This window comes from Candoia aspera, chromosome 13, assembly GCF_035149785.1.
Source record: "Candoia aspera isolate rCanAsp1 chromosome 13, rCanAsp1.hap2, whole genome shotgun sequence".
Lineage (NCBI taxonomy): Eukaryota > Metazoa > Chordata > Lepidosauria > Squamata > Boidae > Candoia > Candoia aspera.
The window spans coordinates 19,465,138-19,483,464 of NC_086165.1; the positions used below are offsets into that span (position 1 = coordinate 19,465,138).

The following is an 18,327-nucleotide window of genomic DNA, read 5'->3' on the forward strand; positions in this document are numbered from 1 at the left end:
ACCAAAATGGCTTCAGTGAGCCTACCAGATTCCCTCGCCCTGCCTGACTTCAATTTCATTGTATAGATGTTAATTATAAATTAGAACAAGGCATAATAAATGGGAAGCTGCAGTAAAGCTGCGCCCACGAAGACCTACACAAAAACAGTAACAACTGTTGGGTTCAAAAATAGCATTAAACCAAGAGTGAATAAATCATAGTGGCCTGATTGGTATATAAGGTGAAAGCCTTCATGAATGACTTCACACACTGGGGAAAGCCAAAAGAAAACCAACCATTTTAGGCCTTGGTCCAGTATTTCCCTAACCGTGGCAACTTCCAGGTATGTAGAACTCCCGGAATTCAACTCCCGGAATTCTTACCGACAGCCATGCTGGCTGTGAAATTCTGAGATTTGAAGCCCACACAGCTGGAATTTACCAAGGTTGAGAAATACTGCCTTAGTCTGAATGGGGACGCAGGCCATTAACTGCAATGTAGTTAGATGAGAGACTTACTTACTTTATAAACCTACTATACCACAATGGTCACCAGGAAGAGTTTATTAATTGTACTTTATTCTGTAAACTGTCACATAGCAATGAGCTGATCACCAGCCTTTCAGCTAAATCTTTTCAGTGTCCTTTCTTGAAACATGAGCTACCTGCTATGTTGTGTTTTCAACCTCTGCTGCAAGATATATCTCTGGGTTAAGATCTTACCCTGACATTTGACACTGTGTTGTTTTGGCCAATATTCACTCTAAAGATATGAATGGATGTTATACAGGTAGTCCTCCCTTAACAACCACAATCGCGACTGGAATTTAAGTCGCTAAGCAATGCGGTCATTAAGCAAATCCAGACCCGATTTTACAACCATTTTTGTGGTGGCCACTAAGTGAATCGCATGGCCATTAAGCGAACCACATGGTTGTTAAGCGAATCATGTGGTTTCCTATTGATTTTGCTTATCAGAAGCCAGCTGGGAAGGTCAAAAATGGCGATCATGTGACCATGGGATGCTGCAACCATCATCAATGTGCAATGGTTCCCAAGCACTCAAATCACGATCATGTGACCGCAGGGATGCTGTGACGGTCATAAGTGTGAGGAACAGTCACAAGTCTGTTTTTTCAAAGCCGTCGTAACTCTGGACAGTCACTAAATGAACCGTCGTTAAGCGAGGACTGCCCATATAAGCATTCATGATGTTTGAACCTGTGAACTGTATTTTAATTAATAGTTTAGAAATATAATCAAATAATATTAACGAAGTCATCACCCTTCTTACCTCTCCATTTTGTCCATATTTGATTTCATACATCAAAACCAACCCATTGGGGTTAACCGGTTCTGGCCACTTCAGGTATATTGTGTTTTCTTCCTTCCCTTCCCATGTCACTGTTCCTGGAATGTTATCAGCCCCTTCTATGGAAAGTGAGTGCAAGAGATGATGTAACTCAAAACCAGAGCTGCAGTCTAAGATGGCATACCTTTGAACAAACTTGGGCCAAAAGCTGTATGTTTACCAAAAAAAGAAAGTTTAAAAAAAGAGGAACTTTTACATTCCCAGCGCAAGGTTGGAGACCCTCCTAATTCGTCAGTTAAGATCCTGCAAACATCTCCCAGGGAGAGTGGACACCACAATACAAGACTGTACTTAGACCAGCGATGTGCAGGCATGGGCAGAGAAGGGGATCAGTGTAGCAAGCATGTTAGAACCCAGGACCAGGAACAAAGTAAACAGTAACAGCGATCTCTCCCTAAGATTCACCACCCCCACCCCAAATAGCCCACATTCATTCAAAAGCAACTGACAGAGTTACGATTTTGCTTGTTGGAAAAGACCATCTGGCTCTTTCTCCAACCCCAAGCTGAAGGACCCACCATACTTGCAAGAGCACAAGAGATACTAGCCACGGCAGATGTCATGGTCTGTGGGAATGACCTTGGGAGACAGGAGGAAGAGCCGCAGACTAGACAAATGGTCAAATAAGAGGCAGCTGAGCCCACACAAGCAATGGGAGTTTGGCAAACACCTGAGAAGGGACTCTCCCTGGTTTCTTGGATTGTAAAGGTAAGTGGGGGAGAGATGTACTTTCAGACTTGCAAGATTCTGTTAATGTAACCTTACACGAAGTTAGAACTACTACTTCTAGGCACGCTTCTTGTCTAGAGTACTTAGCAAGACTCACACTCCTATCTGATCGTTGTCTAGTCTGCGGTTCTTCCTCCTGTCTCCCAAGGTCACTCCCACATACCATGACATCAAGTGGTTTCAAGGAATCATACTGCAGCTCTCAGCGCTTAGCTTGTCAACTGTTTACTGAAGCCCTCATTCTCCTAATCCTGCCCACACAATCTGCAACCAGAGGGCTGCATGCTAGAATTCTTTCAAAAGTTACTGCCAAACTGAAATGTTTTAATATGACAGATGAGGAAAATGATCAAATCCCTGGGAATGACCTTGCCAATCGTATGAAAATTAATTAAATGAAATGTAAGTTTATTCTTTATCCTAAGGGACACGGTGGCGCTGCGGGTTAAACCGCTGAGCTGTCGATCGGAAGGTCGGCGGTTCGAAACCGTGCGGCGGGGTGAGCTCCCGTTGCTCGTCCCAGCTCCTGCACACCAAGCAGTTCAAAAACATGCAAATGTGAGTAGATTAATTGGTACCGCTTCGGCGGGAAGGTAACGGCGTTCCGTGAGTCATCCTGGCCACATGACCCGGAAGTGTCCTATGGACAACGCCGGCTCCAAGGCTTTGAAACGGAGATGAGCACCGCCCCCTCGAGTCGGACACGACTGGACTTTACGTCAAGGGAAACCTTTACCTTTACCTAAGTTTATTCTAGCCCACCCACTACAGGATGTCAATCAACAGCAGGCACCGCCCTCTGCCTGGAGAGGGGAGCGTGCCTTGCTCAAATCACACCGATGTCCTTTCCTTCGTCAACACATGGGATCAACGTAGGATCAGACTACAAGGGAGTTTATGTGCCAGATTGGATCACAACACTTTCTTAAGCTACACACGCATCAAATGAAGTGCAGAGAACGTACCTGCAGGCATTGTCCGTGCGAAGACAAAGTTGGAAGCGCTGCAGCCCAGCCGTACAGCTTCGTGATTACAGCTGTGGATGTCGATCCGATACAGGGTGAAAGGCAGGAGCTGAGAAATGAGGGTCCGTTCCTTGCCCTCCACTTTAGCTTCGTAGAAGGGAAACTCCATCTCACCCTCTTCCTGGTCGGTTCCATTGTTGCTAAAATGTTCTGGAGCTATCCCAGTCTTATTCTTACTGGCAAAAGTTGCGTTTGCAACTCGGTACAAATCCCTCCGCCTCCGATCCGGCCTGGACCAAAGAAACCCGTAAGAATCAGACTTTAATCTCTCAGATATTCAAATCCGCACTCAAAGGCCACAATATTTTGAGAGAAAATAGCACTGGAAGGTATTAAAAGATTAAAAACAAACAAACAAACGTATGCCCACTCCTGCATGCAGCTTTAGCCAAAATAGTCCTAAATCAGAGTTGGGTCAAACTTAAAAATTTAAAGGGGAGGCAAGGATCACATGGCCTACAACTGCAGGGAGAGAAGAGGGTGTTCTGCTTTAGTTTAAGCTGGATTAAGCCAATGCCATGAGTTTCACTACAGTTTGTGTGCACTTTTTGCCACAAAATGATTTGGGGGTTGTGCGCTGGAGCTCCGGGGCCCACAAAAGTAGGATTCAAGGGCTACCCCAGTGCTGCGGATTCAGGCGGACTCCCAAGTCAAATGACACACGATGGATTATCGTAAACCCCAGAAGAGACGTTTACTAGAAAGAAAAGCAAAAATGAGACAGGACAGTGATGCAGACATAACTATGGAAAAGCAACCGGTTTAAATGGCAGGGCAAATTCAGCCACAGCTACATGTGGAAGAGAGAGAACTGCCTTTTTTATTTTTAACCAAATCACAACCCAGTGAATTTTCAAACCTGGAGTGAAAGCCCATAGCATGGGTCTCTGCTCCTTTCACAACAGCGTAACGAGAGAGGCATGTTAGGTTCATGCATTACTTGAGCCCAGAGCGTGGCTTATTCCGTTTTGCCTCAACCTTTTGGGAAACGCCAGCCACTGTCCTCTCGGAGCCAGGTTTCAGGGCTTAACGTGCCCCGTGAACCCAGCCGCTTTGGATTTCCTTCGACTACAGCAAAGCGAACTATGAATGAAAGCAATGTACGAACTGCGTCACAGATTTCAAAAGAAGACTGAAATCACAATGTACTATCTGGGGTGACAGATGAATTGATATCCTTGGAGGGCGGGGAGTGATAGATGTAGGATGGGTCACGGACAGAGATAAGACCCGGAGCGAAATCTCATTTAATGTTGTAATCTCACACTTCCCTGACATTTAGGATTCTTAGTAATCATTTTAGCCGCTTGGTGAGCTACAAAATGTGAGCTCCACCCACATGGTTTTTAGCATGCTGAAAAAGAAAGCAGTTATGAATGCAAGATAGGGGAATAAGCCCAGGCAGTCAGTCTCACATCAGGAAACCCTGCCACGTACATATTTCCCTACAAACTGCAATCTATGGAAAGTTAAGACTGCTAATAACTTGCCCGTGCTCTCCTCTGGATTCTCATGCTAGTAACCCTTTGTTCCACCCAGCACCCACACGTAGGCACGAAGAGGCCGTTTGAAGAAAGTCACACGGTTAACACATACTGCTCCAAAATTAAGCGTTTTCTGAAATACGGCATCTATTTTGGAGCAGGCTATGTTATCCCATTACAAAACGTTTTGACAGGAGCGGGTGGTATCCAAGGCAGGAAGGAAGGTTTCAGTCTGCCGTTCTTAGGTTCTCCGGTGCGCGGCAGGAGAAATCTAAGAACAAACCAACAGAGGTTTGCGTGAACTAGCAACAACCCTAAGAGTTTGGGTCAGCGGGGCTAATCCGGCTCAGCGGAGAAAGTGGTTTAAGCAGTGCTGTGCAACTCAGAAGTCTACACACAAATATTGGGAGTTTCGTTGGGAAAGCTGAGTTTCCGACTCTCCCCAAAGCCAAGCAGTTCTCTCCTGAGTCATTCTGGCATCTGTTAAAGCCCTGAGAAGAATACAGGGGGAGGACTGAGAGGCTGCTCAGCTGGGAGACTCTTCCGAGTCCTTTCAAGTATCCTCAACTCAGCCAGAGTCAAAATGGCCCTAGAATACACTGGGTGGAGGAGCAGATCAGCTCCAACAGATGAAGTGGGGGTACAGACATTTCACTTGCATATGTATACCAGTCTATCAGATCAGAAGCCACAATCCCTCCCCACAAGCAGGGCGGGACAAAACAAAAATCTTCATGAACTGAATTTTTAGCAGCTATTAATTAAAATGAATTGTCTATAAAATAAGGTACCCAACTTGTAAAGTTAGCGGATCCCCATTTGTGTGCACTAATGATTTTCTCTCTCGCACACACACACAAACACACACTAGACACATGAACGTTTTCTTCCCTCCTTCCAGCAAAAAGAAGAAGAAAAGAGGATGGAGATGCGTTAAGAAGAAAGCAGGAATGGAGAGAGAGAGAGAGACAGGGAGGGAGAGAGAGGGAGGGAGGGAGAAAGAGAGGGAGAGAGGGAAGGAGAGAGGGAGGGAGGAAGATAGGAAGGGAGGGAGGAAGAGGGAGGGAAGGAGTGAGAGAGGGAGGGAGGGAGCAAGAGACAGAGTGAGAGAGGAAGAGAGGGAGGGAAGGAGGGAGGGAGCTGTGCTTACATGTCACAGAAAGGGTTAAATTCAGCAGGCAAGCAGCCCCCTCCCAAGTAACAGCAGATGCTCAAGCTCATCTTCAAAGGCATCCCATTCCACACCTACATCCCTTGGCCAAATCCCTACAGGCCCTTTTATTCTTATCACGGAATGTAAGCATTACGATCACTAAACAAAAAGTATTTTATTCCAAGAAATAAATGCCATCATCCTGGATCCCGCTCCCTGAAAACAAAATGCTGGGAAGGGACCCCCTCACCTGGGCAAAAAGATGGCATTATGGAGGAAATTTTCAAAGACCTTCCGGTACTCTGCTTCCTCCTTCTCAGCCTGCTTCTCTGCTTCAGTCTTTGGGCACAAACAGCAAGGTCCTTTCTCACTGCCCGATCCCTCTGGCTTGGTAGGCTCGGTGGCTTCCTCGGTGTCTATAGTTCCATCAGCATATCTCCGTATCGGGACTTTATCTTGAGAGGCAGAAGAGAGGTGCCAAAGAAAGGGTAAAATCAAAAGGTGTTGCTGGACTGACCCAGCAGCTGTAACCCTCCTGCTGAAGACGTTCTAACGCCAGCTGCGCCCTTCCTGACATGGCACCAGCCACATAAGGGGAGGGCTCTGCATAAAGAGGCAGGAAAAAGACCCAAGGAGTTTAGGCAGCCCAAAACATCCTTTTGCATGGCCAAGACCAAATGAGACCAGTGGTCCACTTAAGCCGGCTTTATCCACACTGCCCTTCTTCCAGCCTGGGTCTCTCCAGATGTGCTCAAGCCCCCAGAATTCCCAACCACTCAGAAAAGTGTAAACCGACTGGCAGTGGCTTGCTAGGATCCAGACCACCCAGGGGAAATTGGAGGGTGGGCTTATTCTTGCTGCAAGCCAAGCATACATTCTGCGGCTGAACTCAGCTACTGTATTGTCGCTTCCCTGATTACAAGGAGCGTGTGAGATTATTCAGACTGCAACTGCACTGACCGATTTTACAGACTGGATACCAATTACACGAGGAGAGCCATGGAAAAGGAAGACAAGTGCAGGAAGACCCCCCACCTTCCCCCAAAGGGCTGAAGCGCAACCTCATTGATCACAAAGCGGCGTGTGAGAACGACGTAGCTTTTTAGCTTCTAGCAGCACCCACTGTTTCCACTACAAGCATAAATACTTGTGCCCCTTGTTACTATACGGCCACCCAAACAGGAGGTTTGACCTTCAAGCTAAAGAGAAAGTTGAGCGGGCTCTTTGCTGATCTACATTTTTGTGCTGCTTTTTCAAAAACAAAGAAGTTTTTGTTTTGCCTTTAACCTGGGGAAACATGCAAATAGAGCATCTCCCATTTGCAGGGATTGCATATATAAATTAAGCTCTGACGACTTACTGTTGAACTTTGAAGAAGCTCATATCCCACGTCCCGTACCCCGTATCACCATTTCCCTAACTCAGTGCCCTGCAGATGAGTTGACCTCCAAGGCATCCTGAGGGTCCCAGACTGGAAGGGAAGCTCAGTATGAATTTAGGAAATTGCCTCTGCCAAGATGAGGAAAAACCATCCCAAAGTGCACACGAGGATGTCTCCGTGCCGGCCTTACCTTTCGAGCAGTAGTTGTGCCTATACAGGTAACTATCCTGAGGCTGCTGTTGCCACCTTACAATATAGTAGGACAGGTTGCCATTGGGGTAAGTGGGAGGATTCCATTTCACAATCAGCTGTGAAGAGGAGTTGGATGCTGAGATGGCATCCAGAGGTATGGACGGGACTAGAGGAAAAGGAAGCAAATGACGACCTTTTTAAGTATCTCTTCCAGCAGCCCATAACGCACCGAAGTCAATCAATAAGTAACATTCTATTCTCAGCACATTTCCATTCTATTCTGGCCACACCCTTGAATACATGCCAGAAGTGAGGCACTCTGAAAATGTCATGCTGTAAAGCAGTGGGGAGGAAACAAGGTCTTCCTTTACACATCAGCAGCAACACCAGCCATTACGTTAAAGTAAAGTTCTCCTTCAAGTTGAGCTTGACTCCTGGTGACTCTGTGGACAGGTCCAGGTAGTCTCTTGACCGTACTAGGATTTGCCATTGCTTTCCTTGGGGAGGTTTCTTCAACTTCCAATCTACTCTACAACTCTTAGCGTTCCTTTGCTGTCTCTCATCTAAGTACTAACCAGGCCCAACCCTGCTTAGCTTCCAAGCCTGACCAGATGAGCCAGTCCTACCACCTGAAAGTGTGCCTAATATTCAAATGTTTGGCAGCTGGAGCCAGCTCATGAAGAAATTTGCAAGACAGCTGAAAGTAGAGGTGAACCTGAATGCCTAGCATGCAATCCACTGTTTGGTGGGTAGCTGTGCAGTGCAGTGACAGCAATGGAGCCGGCAGTACTGATTATTAAGTATTAATCAGCACACCACTGGCTGTAGCCCAATGATATCTGAAGGACCCCTTGTTTCCTATCCTGGCTCTCGGGCAATAGGGGATTGTGAGCGTAAGAGTTTGAAACTCTTCCATTCCAGGATACTGCATTAAAGACAGCACACTGAAAATGGTTCTTGCATTTCTCGGAAATGTAGTCGGTTATCCCTTAATGAGAAGGCAAGAGTAGAGACCCCACCTAAAAGTCTGCCCCTCCGTTATTTCCATGCAACATCTAGCCAGAGAACTATGGGAAGACAGTGTTTTACGACGCAACCTTCGATTCACACAAGGGACTATGGTGGGGCACTCAAGCTTCCACATAAAGAATGCCCGTGGCTTGGAATGCTTCCCCATCGCTCTCAAGTAACTCTTCTCTACAGTGTACATGGATTCCTGAGCAAATCAACTGACATGCACGGGATTTCTGGAAGAGATAGAAGTTTCCAAGCCACAGCCCACGGCATCAGGCCTACACCAATTAGCTTGGGAAATCATTTAGTATCCAAAGGGACAAATTAGAAGGCTCAGAACCTGAATTAAGAACACTCAAATCATGGTCAGCTTCAAAAAAAGAGAAGTTCAACTGTAAGACAAATACCCAAGAAGAATAAATGCTTACATTTTGCTACCTTAATTAGGATCAGAAAATACAAACTCAGTGCTCAACACAGGCACTTTCTGCCCTCTGTCACCAAGGCAGATATTATATTCTAAGCTTTCTAGAGTCTGCCAATTAGGTGGCATATAAATGACCTTAAGCAAATAAATAAATATTTTTTCCACCCTCAGAAAGACTTCATTCAAGATGATTAAATGCTGTTGGATATTTTCCTGTGTCTGATTAATTGGACAATTACCACCTCTCTACAGTGCCCAACTTTGGATGCAATTAAGTTCTGGCAGGCAGAAGTAGACTACCATCAGCCATCAACTTTGGGAGCTTTTTGGTATGCTAACAAGAAACAGAGATCCCAAGAAAGCAAACTGGTAAGGGTGGGTGCCAAGAATAACAGTTCATCCATTAAAACCCTTTGCCACTGAAAATCAATCCCATATGACGGTGAGGACACCCCCTCATTTTCCCCCTTCTGCACCAAACACTCTCCAAGTTCAGCATGGATGACTCCAAGAGGTCCAGATCTTCCTATCACTCTGCAAATACAGCCTCATCCTTTTGATGCAGCTTGCAAGCTGCCACTGAATCCTCATCTATCAAGAATTCAAGAACCAAGAGGATTCACAAGGTAAGGACAGCAAATGGTCAGTGTGCAAAGCCCTTGGGTTTTCTGGCGTCCCTTCAGTACTACCAGACTTCTGGAATAACTCCAACCTTGGTAGCATTCATCATTCACATTGGTAAACAATGATACTAATGCAAATGATTCTGAAACTCAGCGCTTAATTTTTTTTACCTTTTTTACATCTACTGCTACATTTTCCTTCCAAACTCTGAATTTTTGAATTACACAAAGCATGGATGAATGACACATTGCAAACGTAACTGCATTTTCTGGCCATCTGCTGGAAAACCTGTGTAATGCTTCCCATTCCAATATAAGATGCCAAGTTACAAATTGATGCTACTGCACAGATTTATTAAAAAGGCCCACAAGGACTTCTTAGGAAGAAAGCAGATTTACATCCTAGTATCTATGCTTGTATGAAGTCACGAAGAGTCAGAAGCGACTAGACGAATAAACAACAAAAACATCTATGTTTGTAGCCAAAAACTGATTATGCCAAAATACTTAGATTTATTGCTAGTTTAAATTTCATGGAAGACATCATGGATCACTTTTCCAAATGCAGAGTCCTCCTTGCCCAATCAACGCCACCAGACAGAAACACAACTCTTTTTTTCCCTCTTCATCAAGAATCACAATGACTTCTTACCTGCGGCTTTAGTGCGGATGTAGACTATCTCACTCTTGGCTCCGTGGGCGTGGTAATTCTCCATCATGGTGAGCATGACGGCTTTGACATAAATTGCATACTGAGTCCATGGTTTCAGAGCCTGCAGTAAAATCCCTGGATTGTCCTCTTTATTAGGAGGCAGGTCCACATCAACCATGTTCCAGCTATTGGAACCACATGCGTCCTGCCCGTCATATTCTGTCACGTTCTTGAATGCTCTGAAATGGGCAACCAAAGGAGCTAGGACTTGTCCTTCTTGTCAAACAACTCTTATACTACTCTGACCAGAACTGCTGAAAAGTGGAGGCAAATTCCCCATCATTCTGAGGTGGGAAGGGATGAAAATTTCAACCTAAACTTCCCATAGGCATAGTACCACTAAAGGAAAAACCCACATTTCCACCCAACCCTGCCCATGTTTGAGATATGTTCCCTTGATCTCCTTGCTCCTGACCCTCCTCGACAAGGCCGTGTCCATTTTTAAGGCCTCTGGTGAGTCTCCCTGACACTTGGCCAATGTTGCTACTGTAAATTTTTACAAAAACTGTTAAATATACGGGGAATCATCATAGGAACGGTATGTATTTAGTTTCTATTACTTTTAATTCAATCTAATTACATTTAGCCATATTTGTTTATGTCCAGTTTCTGTCTTCTTTCACCTGATCTGTCCCCAGCCACTTTGGGGAAATGAGATACTTGCCGTGCCCCTCACAGATAAAGATAGCCTTGGTCCAAAAATGGCCATACACTTCAGATTTCAAAGAGAAAGCAGAGAATATTGTAACCTAAATATGTCCTGAAGGTTGCTCTAAGGTAAAACTGGCATAATTCAATCTCCATTGAATTATCCTACACACATTACTCTGATGGAGCTGTGACATTAAAAAATGTGGCATTATCGTGGCAATATTTGCCCTTTATTAGAGACTGGGTAACTATTGGTTCAACTCAACTAACAGCTTTCTTTATACAGCCTGCTATTCCACTCTGTTCGGTGTTTCACAACCTTGGGAACTTCCGATGCATCGATTTCAACTCCCAGAATTCCTCATCTAGCAGGATCATTTCTGAAACTTCTGAAAGCTGTGGTCCATACATCTGGAAGTTGCAAAGGTTGGGAAATACTGCCAAATAAAACACACATCCTCACTGTGGCCTCAGCAGGAATGTCTAGTTCTGCATACTCACGCTTCTTTGTAATAAACGGTGAAGCTAATCAAATCTCTGTAATCTTTAGGGCGATACTGTTCCCATGTTAATTTGATCCGATTTTTCATTGTAGTGTTGGAAACGAATTTCAGGATGTGACTTTCACCTGGAATACAAAACAACACACTTGGCTGAACTGCCACTAACCCACAGGAATGGAATTTATTACGACGCTCAGTTCCTAATATTTGAGTGGTTTTTCTGGAACTATGCTCCGCAACTGGGAGATGGGTTCCTTGGTTTTGCTCAGAAGTGGATGAATCACAATTCTGGGAGCTAAAACACGTTCTCCTCTGATAAAACAGACCAGCATTATGGGAATATTACCTCTTCCTTTCCCAGCAGAAAGCAGCTGATCCAGACTTGATAGGGAAGGCAGCTCTTTCAAGAACTAAAGGTTTTTTTTTTAACATGATCATATAGGTCATGCAAAACATACTGTCAGGGAGATACCAGAACTTTCAATTTTTTGCTTCGGTCACACCAATCCAGCTGTTCTGGGGAAGTCCAGCAGTTTTCCAGAAGCAAATATGGCAGAACATGAAGTGCTTAATAGTGTTTTGGGCAGGAAAGACTGTCATATCACCAGCCAAATGGCACAGTTTGGTGTTCCATGCAACAATTCCACCCTGAAATGATGTGTTTTGTCCTTCCCAGCTTTTTTCTTACATCCACATGGGAAAAAAAAGGTTGTGTGTGAATCAATCTACCTATGAACAACACATTTCTGTTACCACACACACCCAGTTTTATGCAAAGCCCATTAGCCAATCTAAGTTGACGGGGTTGGGCTTAATCCAATTTCAAAAGCAAAGTCTGGCCTTCACATCTTCAAAAGCTATCCCATTCAAAACAAGTTTGAATGGTTGTTTGTTTTGCAAATTGTGGGTGTTTGATGTTAGAGAACCTTAATTCTTGGCCTGAGAATCCAGCATACAATTTTTCAGTTGCTTTTTGTTTTGATACAACAGTTTGCCAATCCTGAGAGAACAAAAGTTTCAACCCTCTTCCACCCCGCACACATCTGAAAGTCCATGTAGACAAATGGGCTTTTTTTATAAGAATAACAAGGAAACAAGTGACGCCTAGCACAGAACTTGGTGGTAACACAGGAGAGAACGGCCAAAGCTTTTGCAACATCTCCAAGGCTGACAAAGGGATGTGCGTGATCCCTCTTTTGCGTATCAATACACACCAGTATCTGTATAAGTGAAATGGATCCTAGTTCCATAAACACTTACACAGAAGGAAAAGAGGGAAAACTCTTAAAAAATAACATACTGAATGTCTGTTTCAGATGCCAAAGGTGGAGAGGAGACAATTTCATCAGCCTGTTTACTGCTGGTAAGCAAGGACTATCTGTATTATTCAACCTTGCAAGCTGCTCGGCCAGCGTTTCTCAACCTGGGCAACTTTAAGATGTGTGGACTTCAACGCCCAGAATTCCAGCCAGCCAACTTCCTAATTCTGGGCGTTGAAGTCCACACATCTTAAAAGTTGCCCAGGTTGAGAAACACTACTAGGGTTATGCAGCAATCCAAAGTCTGTATGAGTTGAGGAAAAGGTGCAGCTTGCTGAGGATTTGCCAACAGGTGCAACATGCCTGCCTATGCATGCTCCAGATGACCTTTCCCACCTCAAATCTGGATCACTGCATACCTCCTGTTATTTAGGCTCAGAAAGAAAGCAACTTCCATTCCTGGTTATTCTGCCACAATTTAATGCCTTCGCTAAATTTCTCACGTACAGGAGGCTTTTTCTCCATTGTTTCTCGGATTGATATCGCCTTTACTTTGTCGATCTTTGGTTCCAGTAACCTCCTCCATTTGGTAAATCTCAGAAACACAAAGTTTAGGATTAAAAGCAAAGTACATCTTCCCTTCTTTGATGGTCAGATTATGATGGCTCCAGTCCCACAGCTGCTGTAAGTTTTGGTTGTCCAGCACATAAAAGGAGTAATTCCTAAAAAGGAAATGTTTTGAAGCCCATCAGTCCATGTAAATAAATGCACACATTTTTCATTCTGCTGGTGGTGCCCTTGCAAAATTCGCAGGATGACTGAACCTTATAGCTGCCAAAAAGAATTTGTCAGTTGAAGCTACAGAGCATCTCACGCAAATGGTTAAAAGAAGCAATGCCATCCCCGAGAACTACAGCAGCAGATTAACATTCCTAACGTAGGACCCCAAGTTTTAAGTCATTGCTTCTAAGGCTGAAGTAGTGGCAAATTGTGGGTCCTCAGCCCTTGTTGATTTCTGTTCCATCATTCTCCAGGAGCATGGCCAATGATCATGAACCAGGAAAAGCCCATCAACCATCTCTGGAGATTTCACGCTCAGATCCAGAACTTTCCCAAGAAACACCAGTAGCCAAATAAACCTACTAGTCTGATCCAGAGAAAGTATTCTAAGTCTTATGGTGCAGTACTAAAAATAGACCCCTATCTAGTCATTAATGGCCCATCAAAAATCACTTCCAGGTGATCAGAGCCGGTTTCCCCTTCTTGCCTTCTGATTTAGAAATGGCTTGCTTAGAAGGCAAAAGTGAAGAAATCCAAGGGAGACTGTAAGTTCTGTGGATTGTTGGTAAGGCCAACAATTACGGTTTACAGTTACAGTTTTTTAAAGGAAGGCCCAGAGCCACAGCTCCACCTCTTACAATGCTCCATGTTGTGCAGCCTGAGAATAATCAGGGGTTCAGTAATTATGCACAACGAAATGCCTTAAGAATGCATGAGGTGAAAATGCTTGGTTAAAAGCATAGTTTCTTCTCATGCTGTTGAGAAGGAAGGTGGGGAGTGGTATCTTTAGTGGAAGGGAACACTGAAAACTCAACAACAAAGCATGTGTACCAGATTCACACCCTGTCATTCCCACTTAATTGGCTTGGGAAAGGCCTCTGTCTGCTATGAACATGACACAAGGTAGGCACAAGGAAAAGAACATTTCTCAACCAAGGGCAGCACACCTGGACCATGCTACAAATCTAGTCTGCTGGTCCAGGACAAAAACCACATTTCATTTCTATTCAAATTTTAATTTAATTTTAGTTAGTTAATATGATCACCATCCCATTATTAGTAGTAGTTTTTCCTCTGTGAAACATTAAAAATTACCATTTGGTAACAGTTCTGGAGGTCCCACGTCATGCATCTCTACCATAGATGGCACTTTCTTAAGGCAAGACACTCAGTCTTAAAAATCTAAATCTCATTTTCATTAATGCATCAAAAATATTTTAAGCTAAACATTTATGTTAACCACTGGCATATGCTGAGACCCTAGAAAGAATGCGAGAAAGGCAGCAGATGATAAGGGGTCTGGAGGCCAAATCCTATGAAGAACGGCTAAAGGAACTGGGTATGTTTAGCTTAACAAAGAGAAGATCAAAGGGAGACATGATAGTGGTCTTCCAATGCTTGAAGGGCTGCCACAGGGAAGGGGGTGTCAATTTATTCTTCATGGCACCTGAGGGTGGGACAAGAAGCAATGGGTGGAAGCTTGTCAGAGGGAGCTCCAACCTGGACACAAGGAGGAATTTCCTGACAGTGAGAACTATTGAGCAGTAGAACCTGCTCCATCGCTGGAGGTCTTCAAGAAAAGATTGGACAACTATTTGTCCGAGATGGTATGAGGACTCCTGTCTTGGGCAGGGAGTTGGACTAGAAGACCCCCAAGGTCCCTTCCAACCCTACAATTCTATGATATTAAGATATGGCCAACTTCTAGGCTGCTGGGATACAGCCTGTGCCTGACAGCATCAGAAGTAGTAAGTTCCGAACTGACCCTTTCCAGATACATTGGACTACAGCCACCCTGAGAAACTATGAGAGGGCAGACAGTGCATTTAAAGTGGCATAAGTTTTGTGCCTGCCTTTTTCAAGGTAGGAAAATGCATCCTGGAAAAACCAACTACCCTGGTTGTGTACTTAAGAGACAGGAGGAATTTTCCAGGGTGGAAGAAAGCAGTGCTGCCCTTTACAACATATTCCATCACTCTGTGGAATTTTAAGAATGTGGGGCTGATCAAACTGCAGTGGGGGGTGGGGGGTGGGAGAGGTTGAGAAGAAACCCTCATCCTGTAAGATAATCCTTTCAGGCCCGCTAAATCAGACACAATGAGAGCTGTTCCCATGACCTTGCCACCGCCTTGTTCAAACAGTTTCCCCCAAATTCCTGTTTATTAACTACTGATGCAACAGATATCTGAAAAGAATTGTTTCATTTGGAGGTGGGGGAGAAAAGATAATAGAAACAGAAACAAGGCAATTTCCCAGACTTAGAACTAAGGGCAGAATGCAGCCCCTATCAGACTGACTGCAACCATCTCTTTTTCCTGCCCCACGTCCTCCAAGAATGATAGAGCTCAATTCTTTTCCTACCATCCTTCCCCCACCTTGGTGTCCTCTCAGAGGTATCTGAAATGGAACTACATGGTTCCGTATCCCTGACAGCCTGACAAGTGCATGGGTTGAGTGAAGACGACGGGAGGTGTAGTCCAACATACTTAAGGGGACCATCAAGTTGGGGGAGAATGATGAAAACATTACGAAGTTAGAGGCTCTTCTGTGTTTGAGAACCCAAGGTACCCTGTCCATCCCAAAACAGGATCATCCTTTCAGGCCAGCTGAGCAAACACCAGGTGGCAAATCCAGTTCTGCCCAGTGTACTGAGTGAAAATATCCCATATACATCTTAACACATCCAAAGCTCACCCTCTGGTTGAAACTTTCCTCAGATGGCTTTCAGGAGCATCCAGGCTGAACCATTCCCAAGAGGAAAACAAAGGAAAATCTATGGATCAAGTCAATCTGTATACAGATACTGATGATGCATCAGTAGCAATCTTTTTGAAACTAAGGGCCATACGGGGGAGGGGGGCAACATATAAAAACAGAAAGTGCAAGAGCTGTTATTCAATGCCTTGCAGCTGAATAGGAGAAGGGAAAAGGGGCAAGGTTCCAAGGGCAGTATATGGCCTGCAGCTCATAGACGATGGTTTTAACGCCTATTGCCTTAACGCTAACAAGACCTTCAACAGCATTTGTCTGAGAATGTTGCTTTCAACAGCATGACTTGCAGGCCATACAGTAGAAACAGACCATCCTTACCCATCCAGTTGTTCCTCTCCATTAATATACCTCAGGTTCTTCAGAAAAGACAGAGACACCAAAGCATGAGAATGGCGGATCTTCACATATCCGGTCACCGTCTCTATCAAGCCCATGAAGTCCTCCAGTTCAGAGGCAATATTGTCTGAAATACAATCCAAGGGAGGGGGGGAGAATAAAACCTCCTCATTTCAAGATTTCTCTTTGCACACAGTTAGCTTCATCGGCTTAACTCTGGCCTTCTACGAACGTCAACTCTTTGCTATGTAACTCAACCTTGTAGGATTTACCTATGCGAGCGAGGCAGATGGAATGCAGAACTAAATGCCACTACCATTTAATCCAGTTAACTTTTCGGCCGGTGCAGTGGCTGCCCATTCCCTTGAACTTTCGCTGCTAATGCCAGCATCACATTCTGAGCTTTCAACAACAGCTGATGTTTTGGCAAGTTCTTCTTGGCCAGTTGTAAATCTAAGCATACAGGAAGCCACAACTCCTGTTATGTTCGGTGACAGATGTAAACTTTACCCATGTTACTGCTAGCCAAAACTGTCCCATTGAGGAGAACCTTGACTCATGCCTCAAGACATCCTGACCGTTCTCAGCAAGGTAAGGGTTTTTTTCTCCCCCACAAATGGAAAGCTCGAAAGAACTGCCTCATTGGAGCTTATCCTCTCGGATGCCTCTGAAAACTTGTAAGCCACCTGTGACCACTAATATATTTTTCCTGTTAAGTCACACTGTTAATTAATTAGAGGTAGGTTGGCCCTGATAAAGCAGGGTTCACTTAACTATGGTACAGAAAGCAGGAGCAAACTTAGGTTCAATGGGTAATCTAAGTTAAAATTTCTACTGGGTATGTTTGCATGCAGTAGCAGACCATAATTCTTTAGCATTCTGCCTTAGTCAAGAACAAACCTATTATTTGTATTTAATGCTTGATCATTCCTGCATAGTTTCTCCTACTAATGGATCTGGCTTAAGAACACAGCCCTATAGTTTATTGTGACATGAGAACTATTAAGTCTTCCTTGTTTTTCTCCAAAAAAGCCAGAGTCAGAAGGCCAAAACAAAGACTTCTTAACAGGAGCAAGCCAAAGTACCTGTTCACACATGCCATAAGCTAAGCATAATTGGAACTGTCTATATCTCTTAGTCACATTTGCTTCCAGGAGAAACCATGTAAGAGAGAACCACCAGCATCAACTCCTTGATCATTCCCAAGTGAGAAGGTACTGTCTCAGTGCTTCTGGTATACAGTCCGTCTGAGTTAAGTTTCACCAAGATTAAACCGTCCATGGGGCCATTTTGGGGGATCAGAACAAACTAATATAAATGGGAAGGCCCATGTGGGAATGTTTACAACACACAGCTGAACAGAGAGGAGACATTCTTTACAGCCTCTTAAGAGAATCAGTCTTAGTTCCTTAAGGAACTAAGTGCTTTGAGGAATTAAGGAACTTAAGTTTCCCAGAAACATAAAGAAAAATAAATTAGGCTATTTCTAGATTGGTTCAGTGACTCAGGCCCCAAAAAATGTTTCTTTCACCAACTTTGCAACAAGTCCCAACTTTAAAGCAAGTACCTTATCTTAGAAAGTTGTTCTAGAAATTCCAGTTCAGGCAAATGGTGACCTAACTTAGCAAATGATTGAAGGGTCAATGTAAGATGCTATAGACCAGCTTTCCCTGAGTAACCAGTGTGACTTGCCTGGCTGGGAATTAAGGAAATTGCATTTTAAAATATCTGAAGATATCATACAGATCAATAACAAGGCTGCTTGACTTAGAACTGGGGAGGATAACATGTGGTCCCCAAAGTGGAGGCAGAGAGAACCCCACAGTGTTTGTGGGGTTCTAGATGATGAAATGGGTGCCCTATCACCTGTCAGGACAACTGAATGCCCTCCCTCCTCAAACTGGGTCAACTGTGTTCCAATGAATGAAAGTGTAT

At 44.3% G+C, this 18,327-nt stretch overlaps 1 protein-coding gene across 2 annotated transcripts in view; it reads right to left on the reverse strand.

The window, feature by feature from the left end:
• IGF1R (insulin like growth factor 1 receptor) overlaps positions 1–18,327 on the reverse strand; it is a 195,791-nt gene that overhangs the window by 19,495 nt on the left and 157,969 nt on the right. For both annotated transcript variants that reach the window (XM_063314540.1, XM_063314539.1), the window contains exons 5-12: positions 16,375–16,519; positions 13,012–13,226; positions 11,244–11,370; positions 10,032–10,270; positions 7,314–7,481; positions 5,993–6,197; positions 3,046–3,335; positions 1,274–1,410 (exon numbers count right to left, since the gene is read on the reverse strand). In XM_063314540.1, the coding sequence (XP_063170610.1) occupies positions 1,274–1,410; positions 3,046–3,335; positions 5,993–6,197; positions 7,314–7,481; positions 10,032–10,270; positions 11,244–11,370; positions 13,012–13,226; positions 16,375–16,519 (1,526 nt within the window). The remainder of the gene's footprint in view (positions 1–1,273; positions 1,411–3,045; positions 3,336–5,992; positions 6,198–7,313; positions 7,482–10,031; positions 10,271–11,243; positions 11,371–13,011; positions 13,227–16,374; positions 16,520–18,327) is intronic.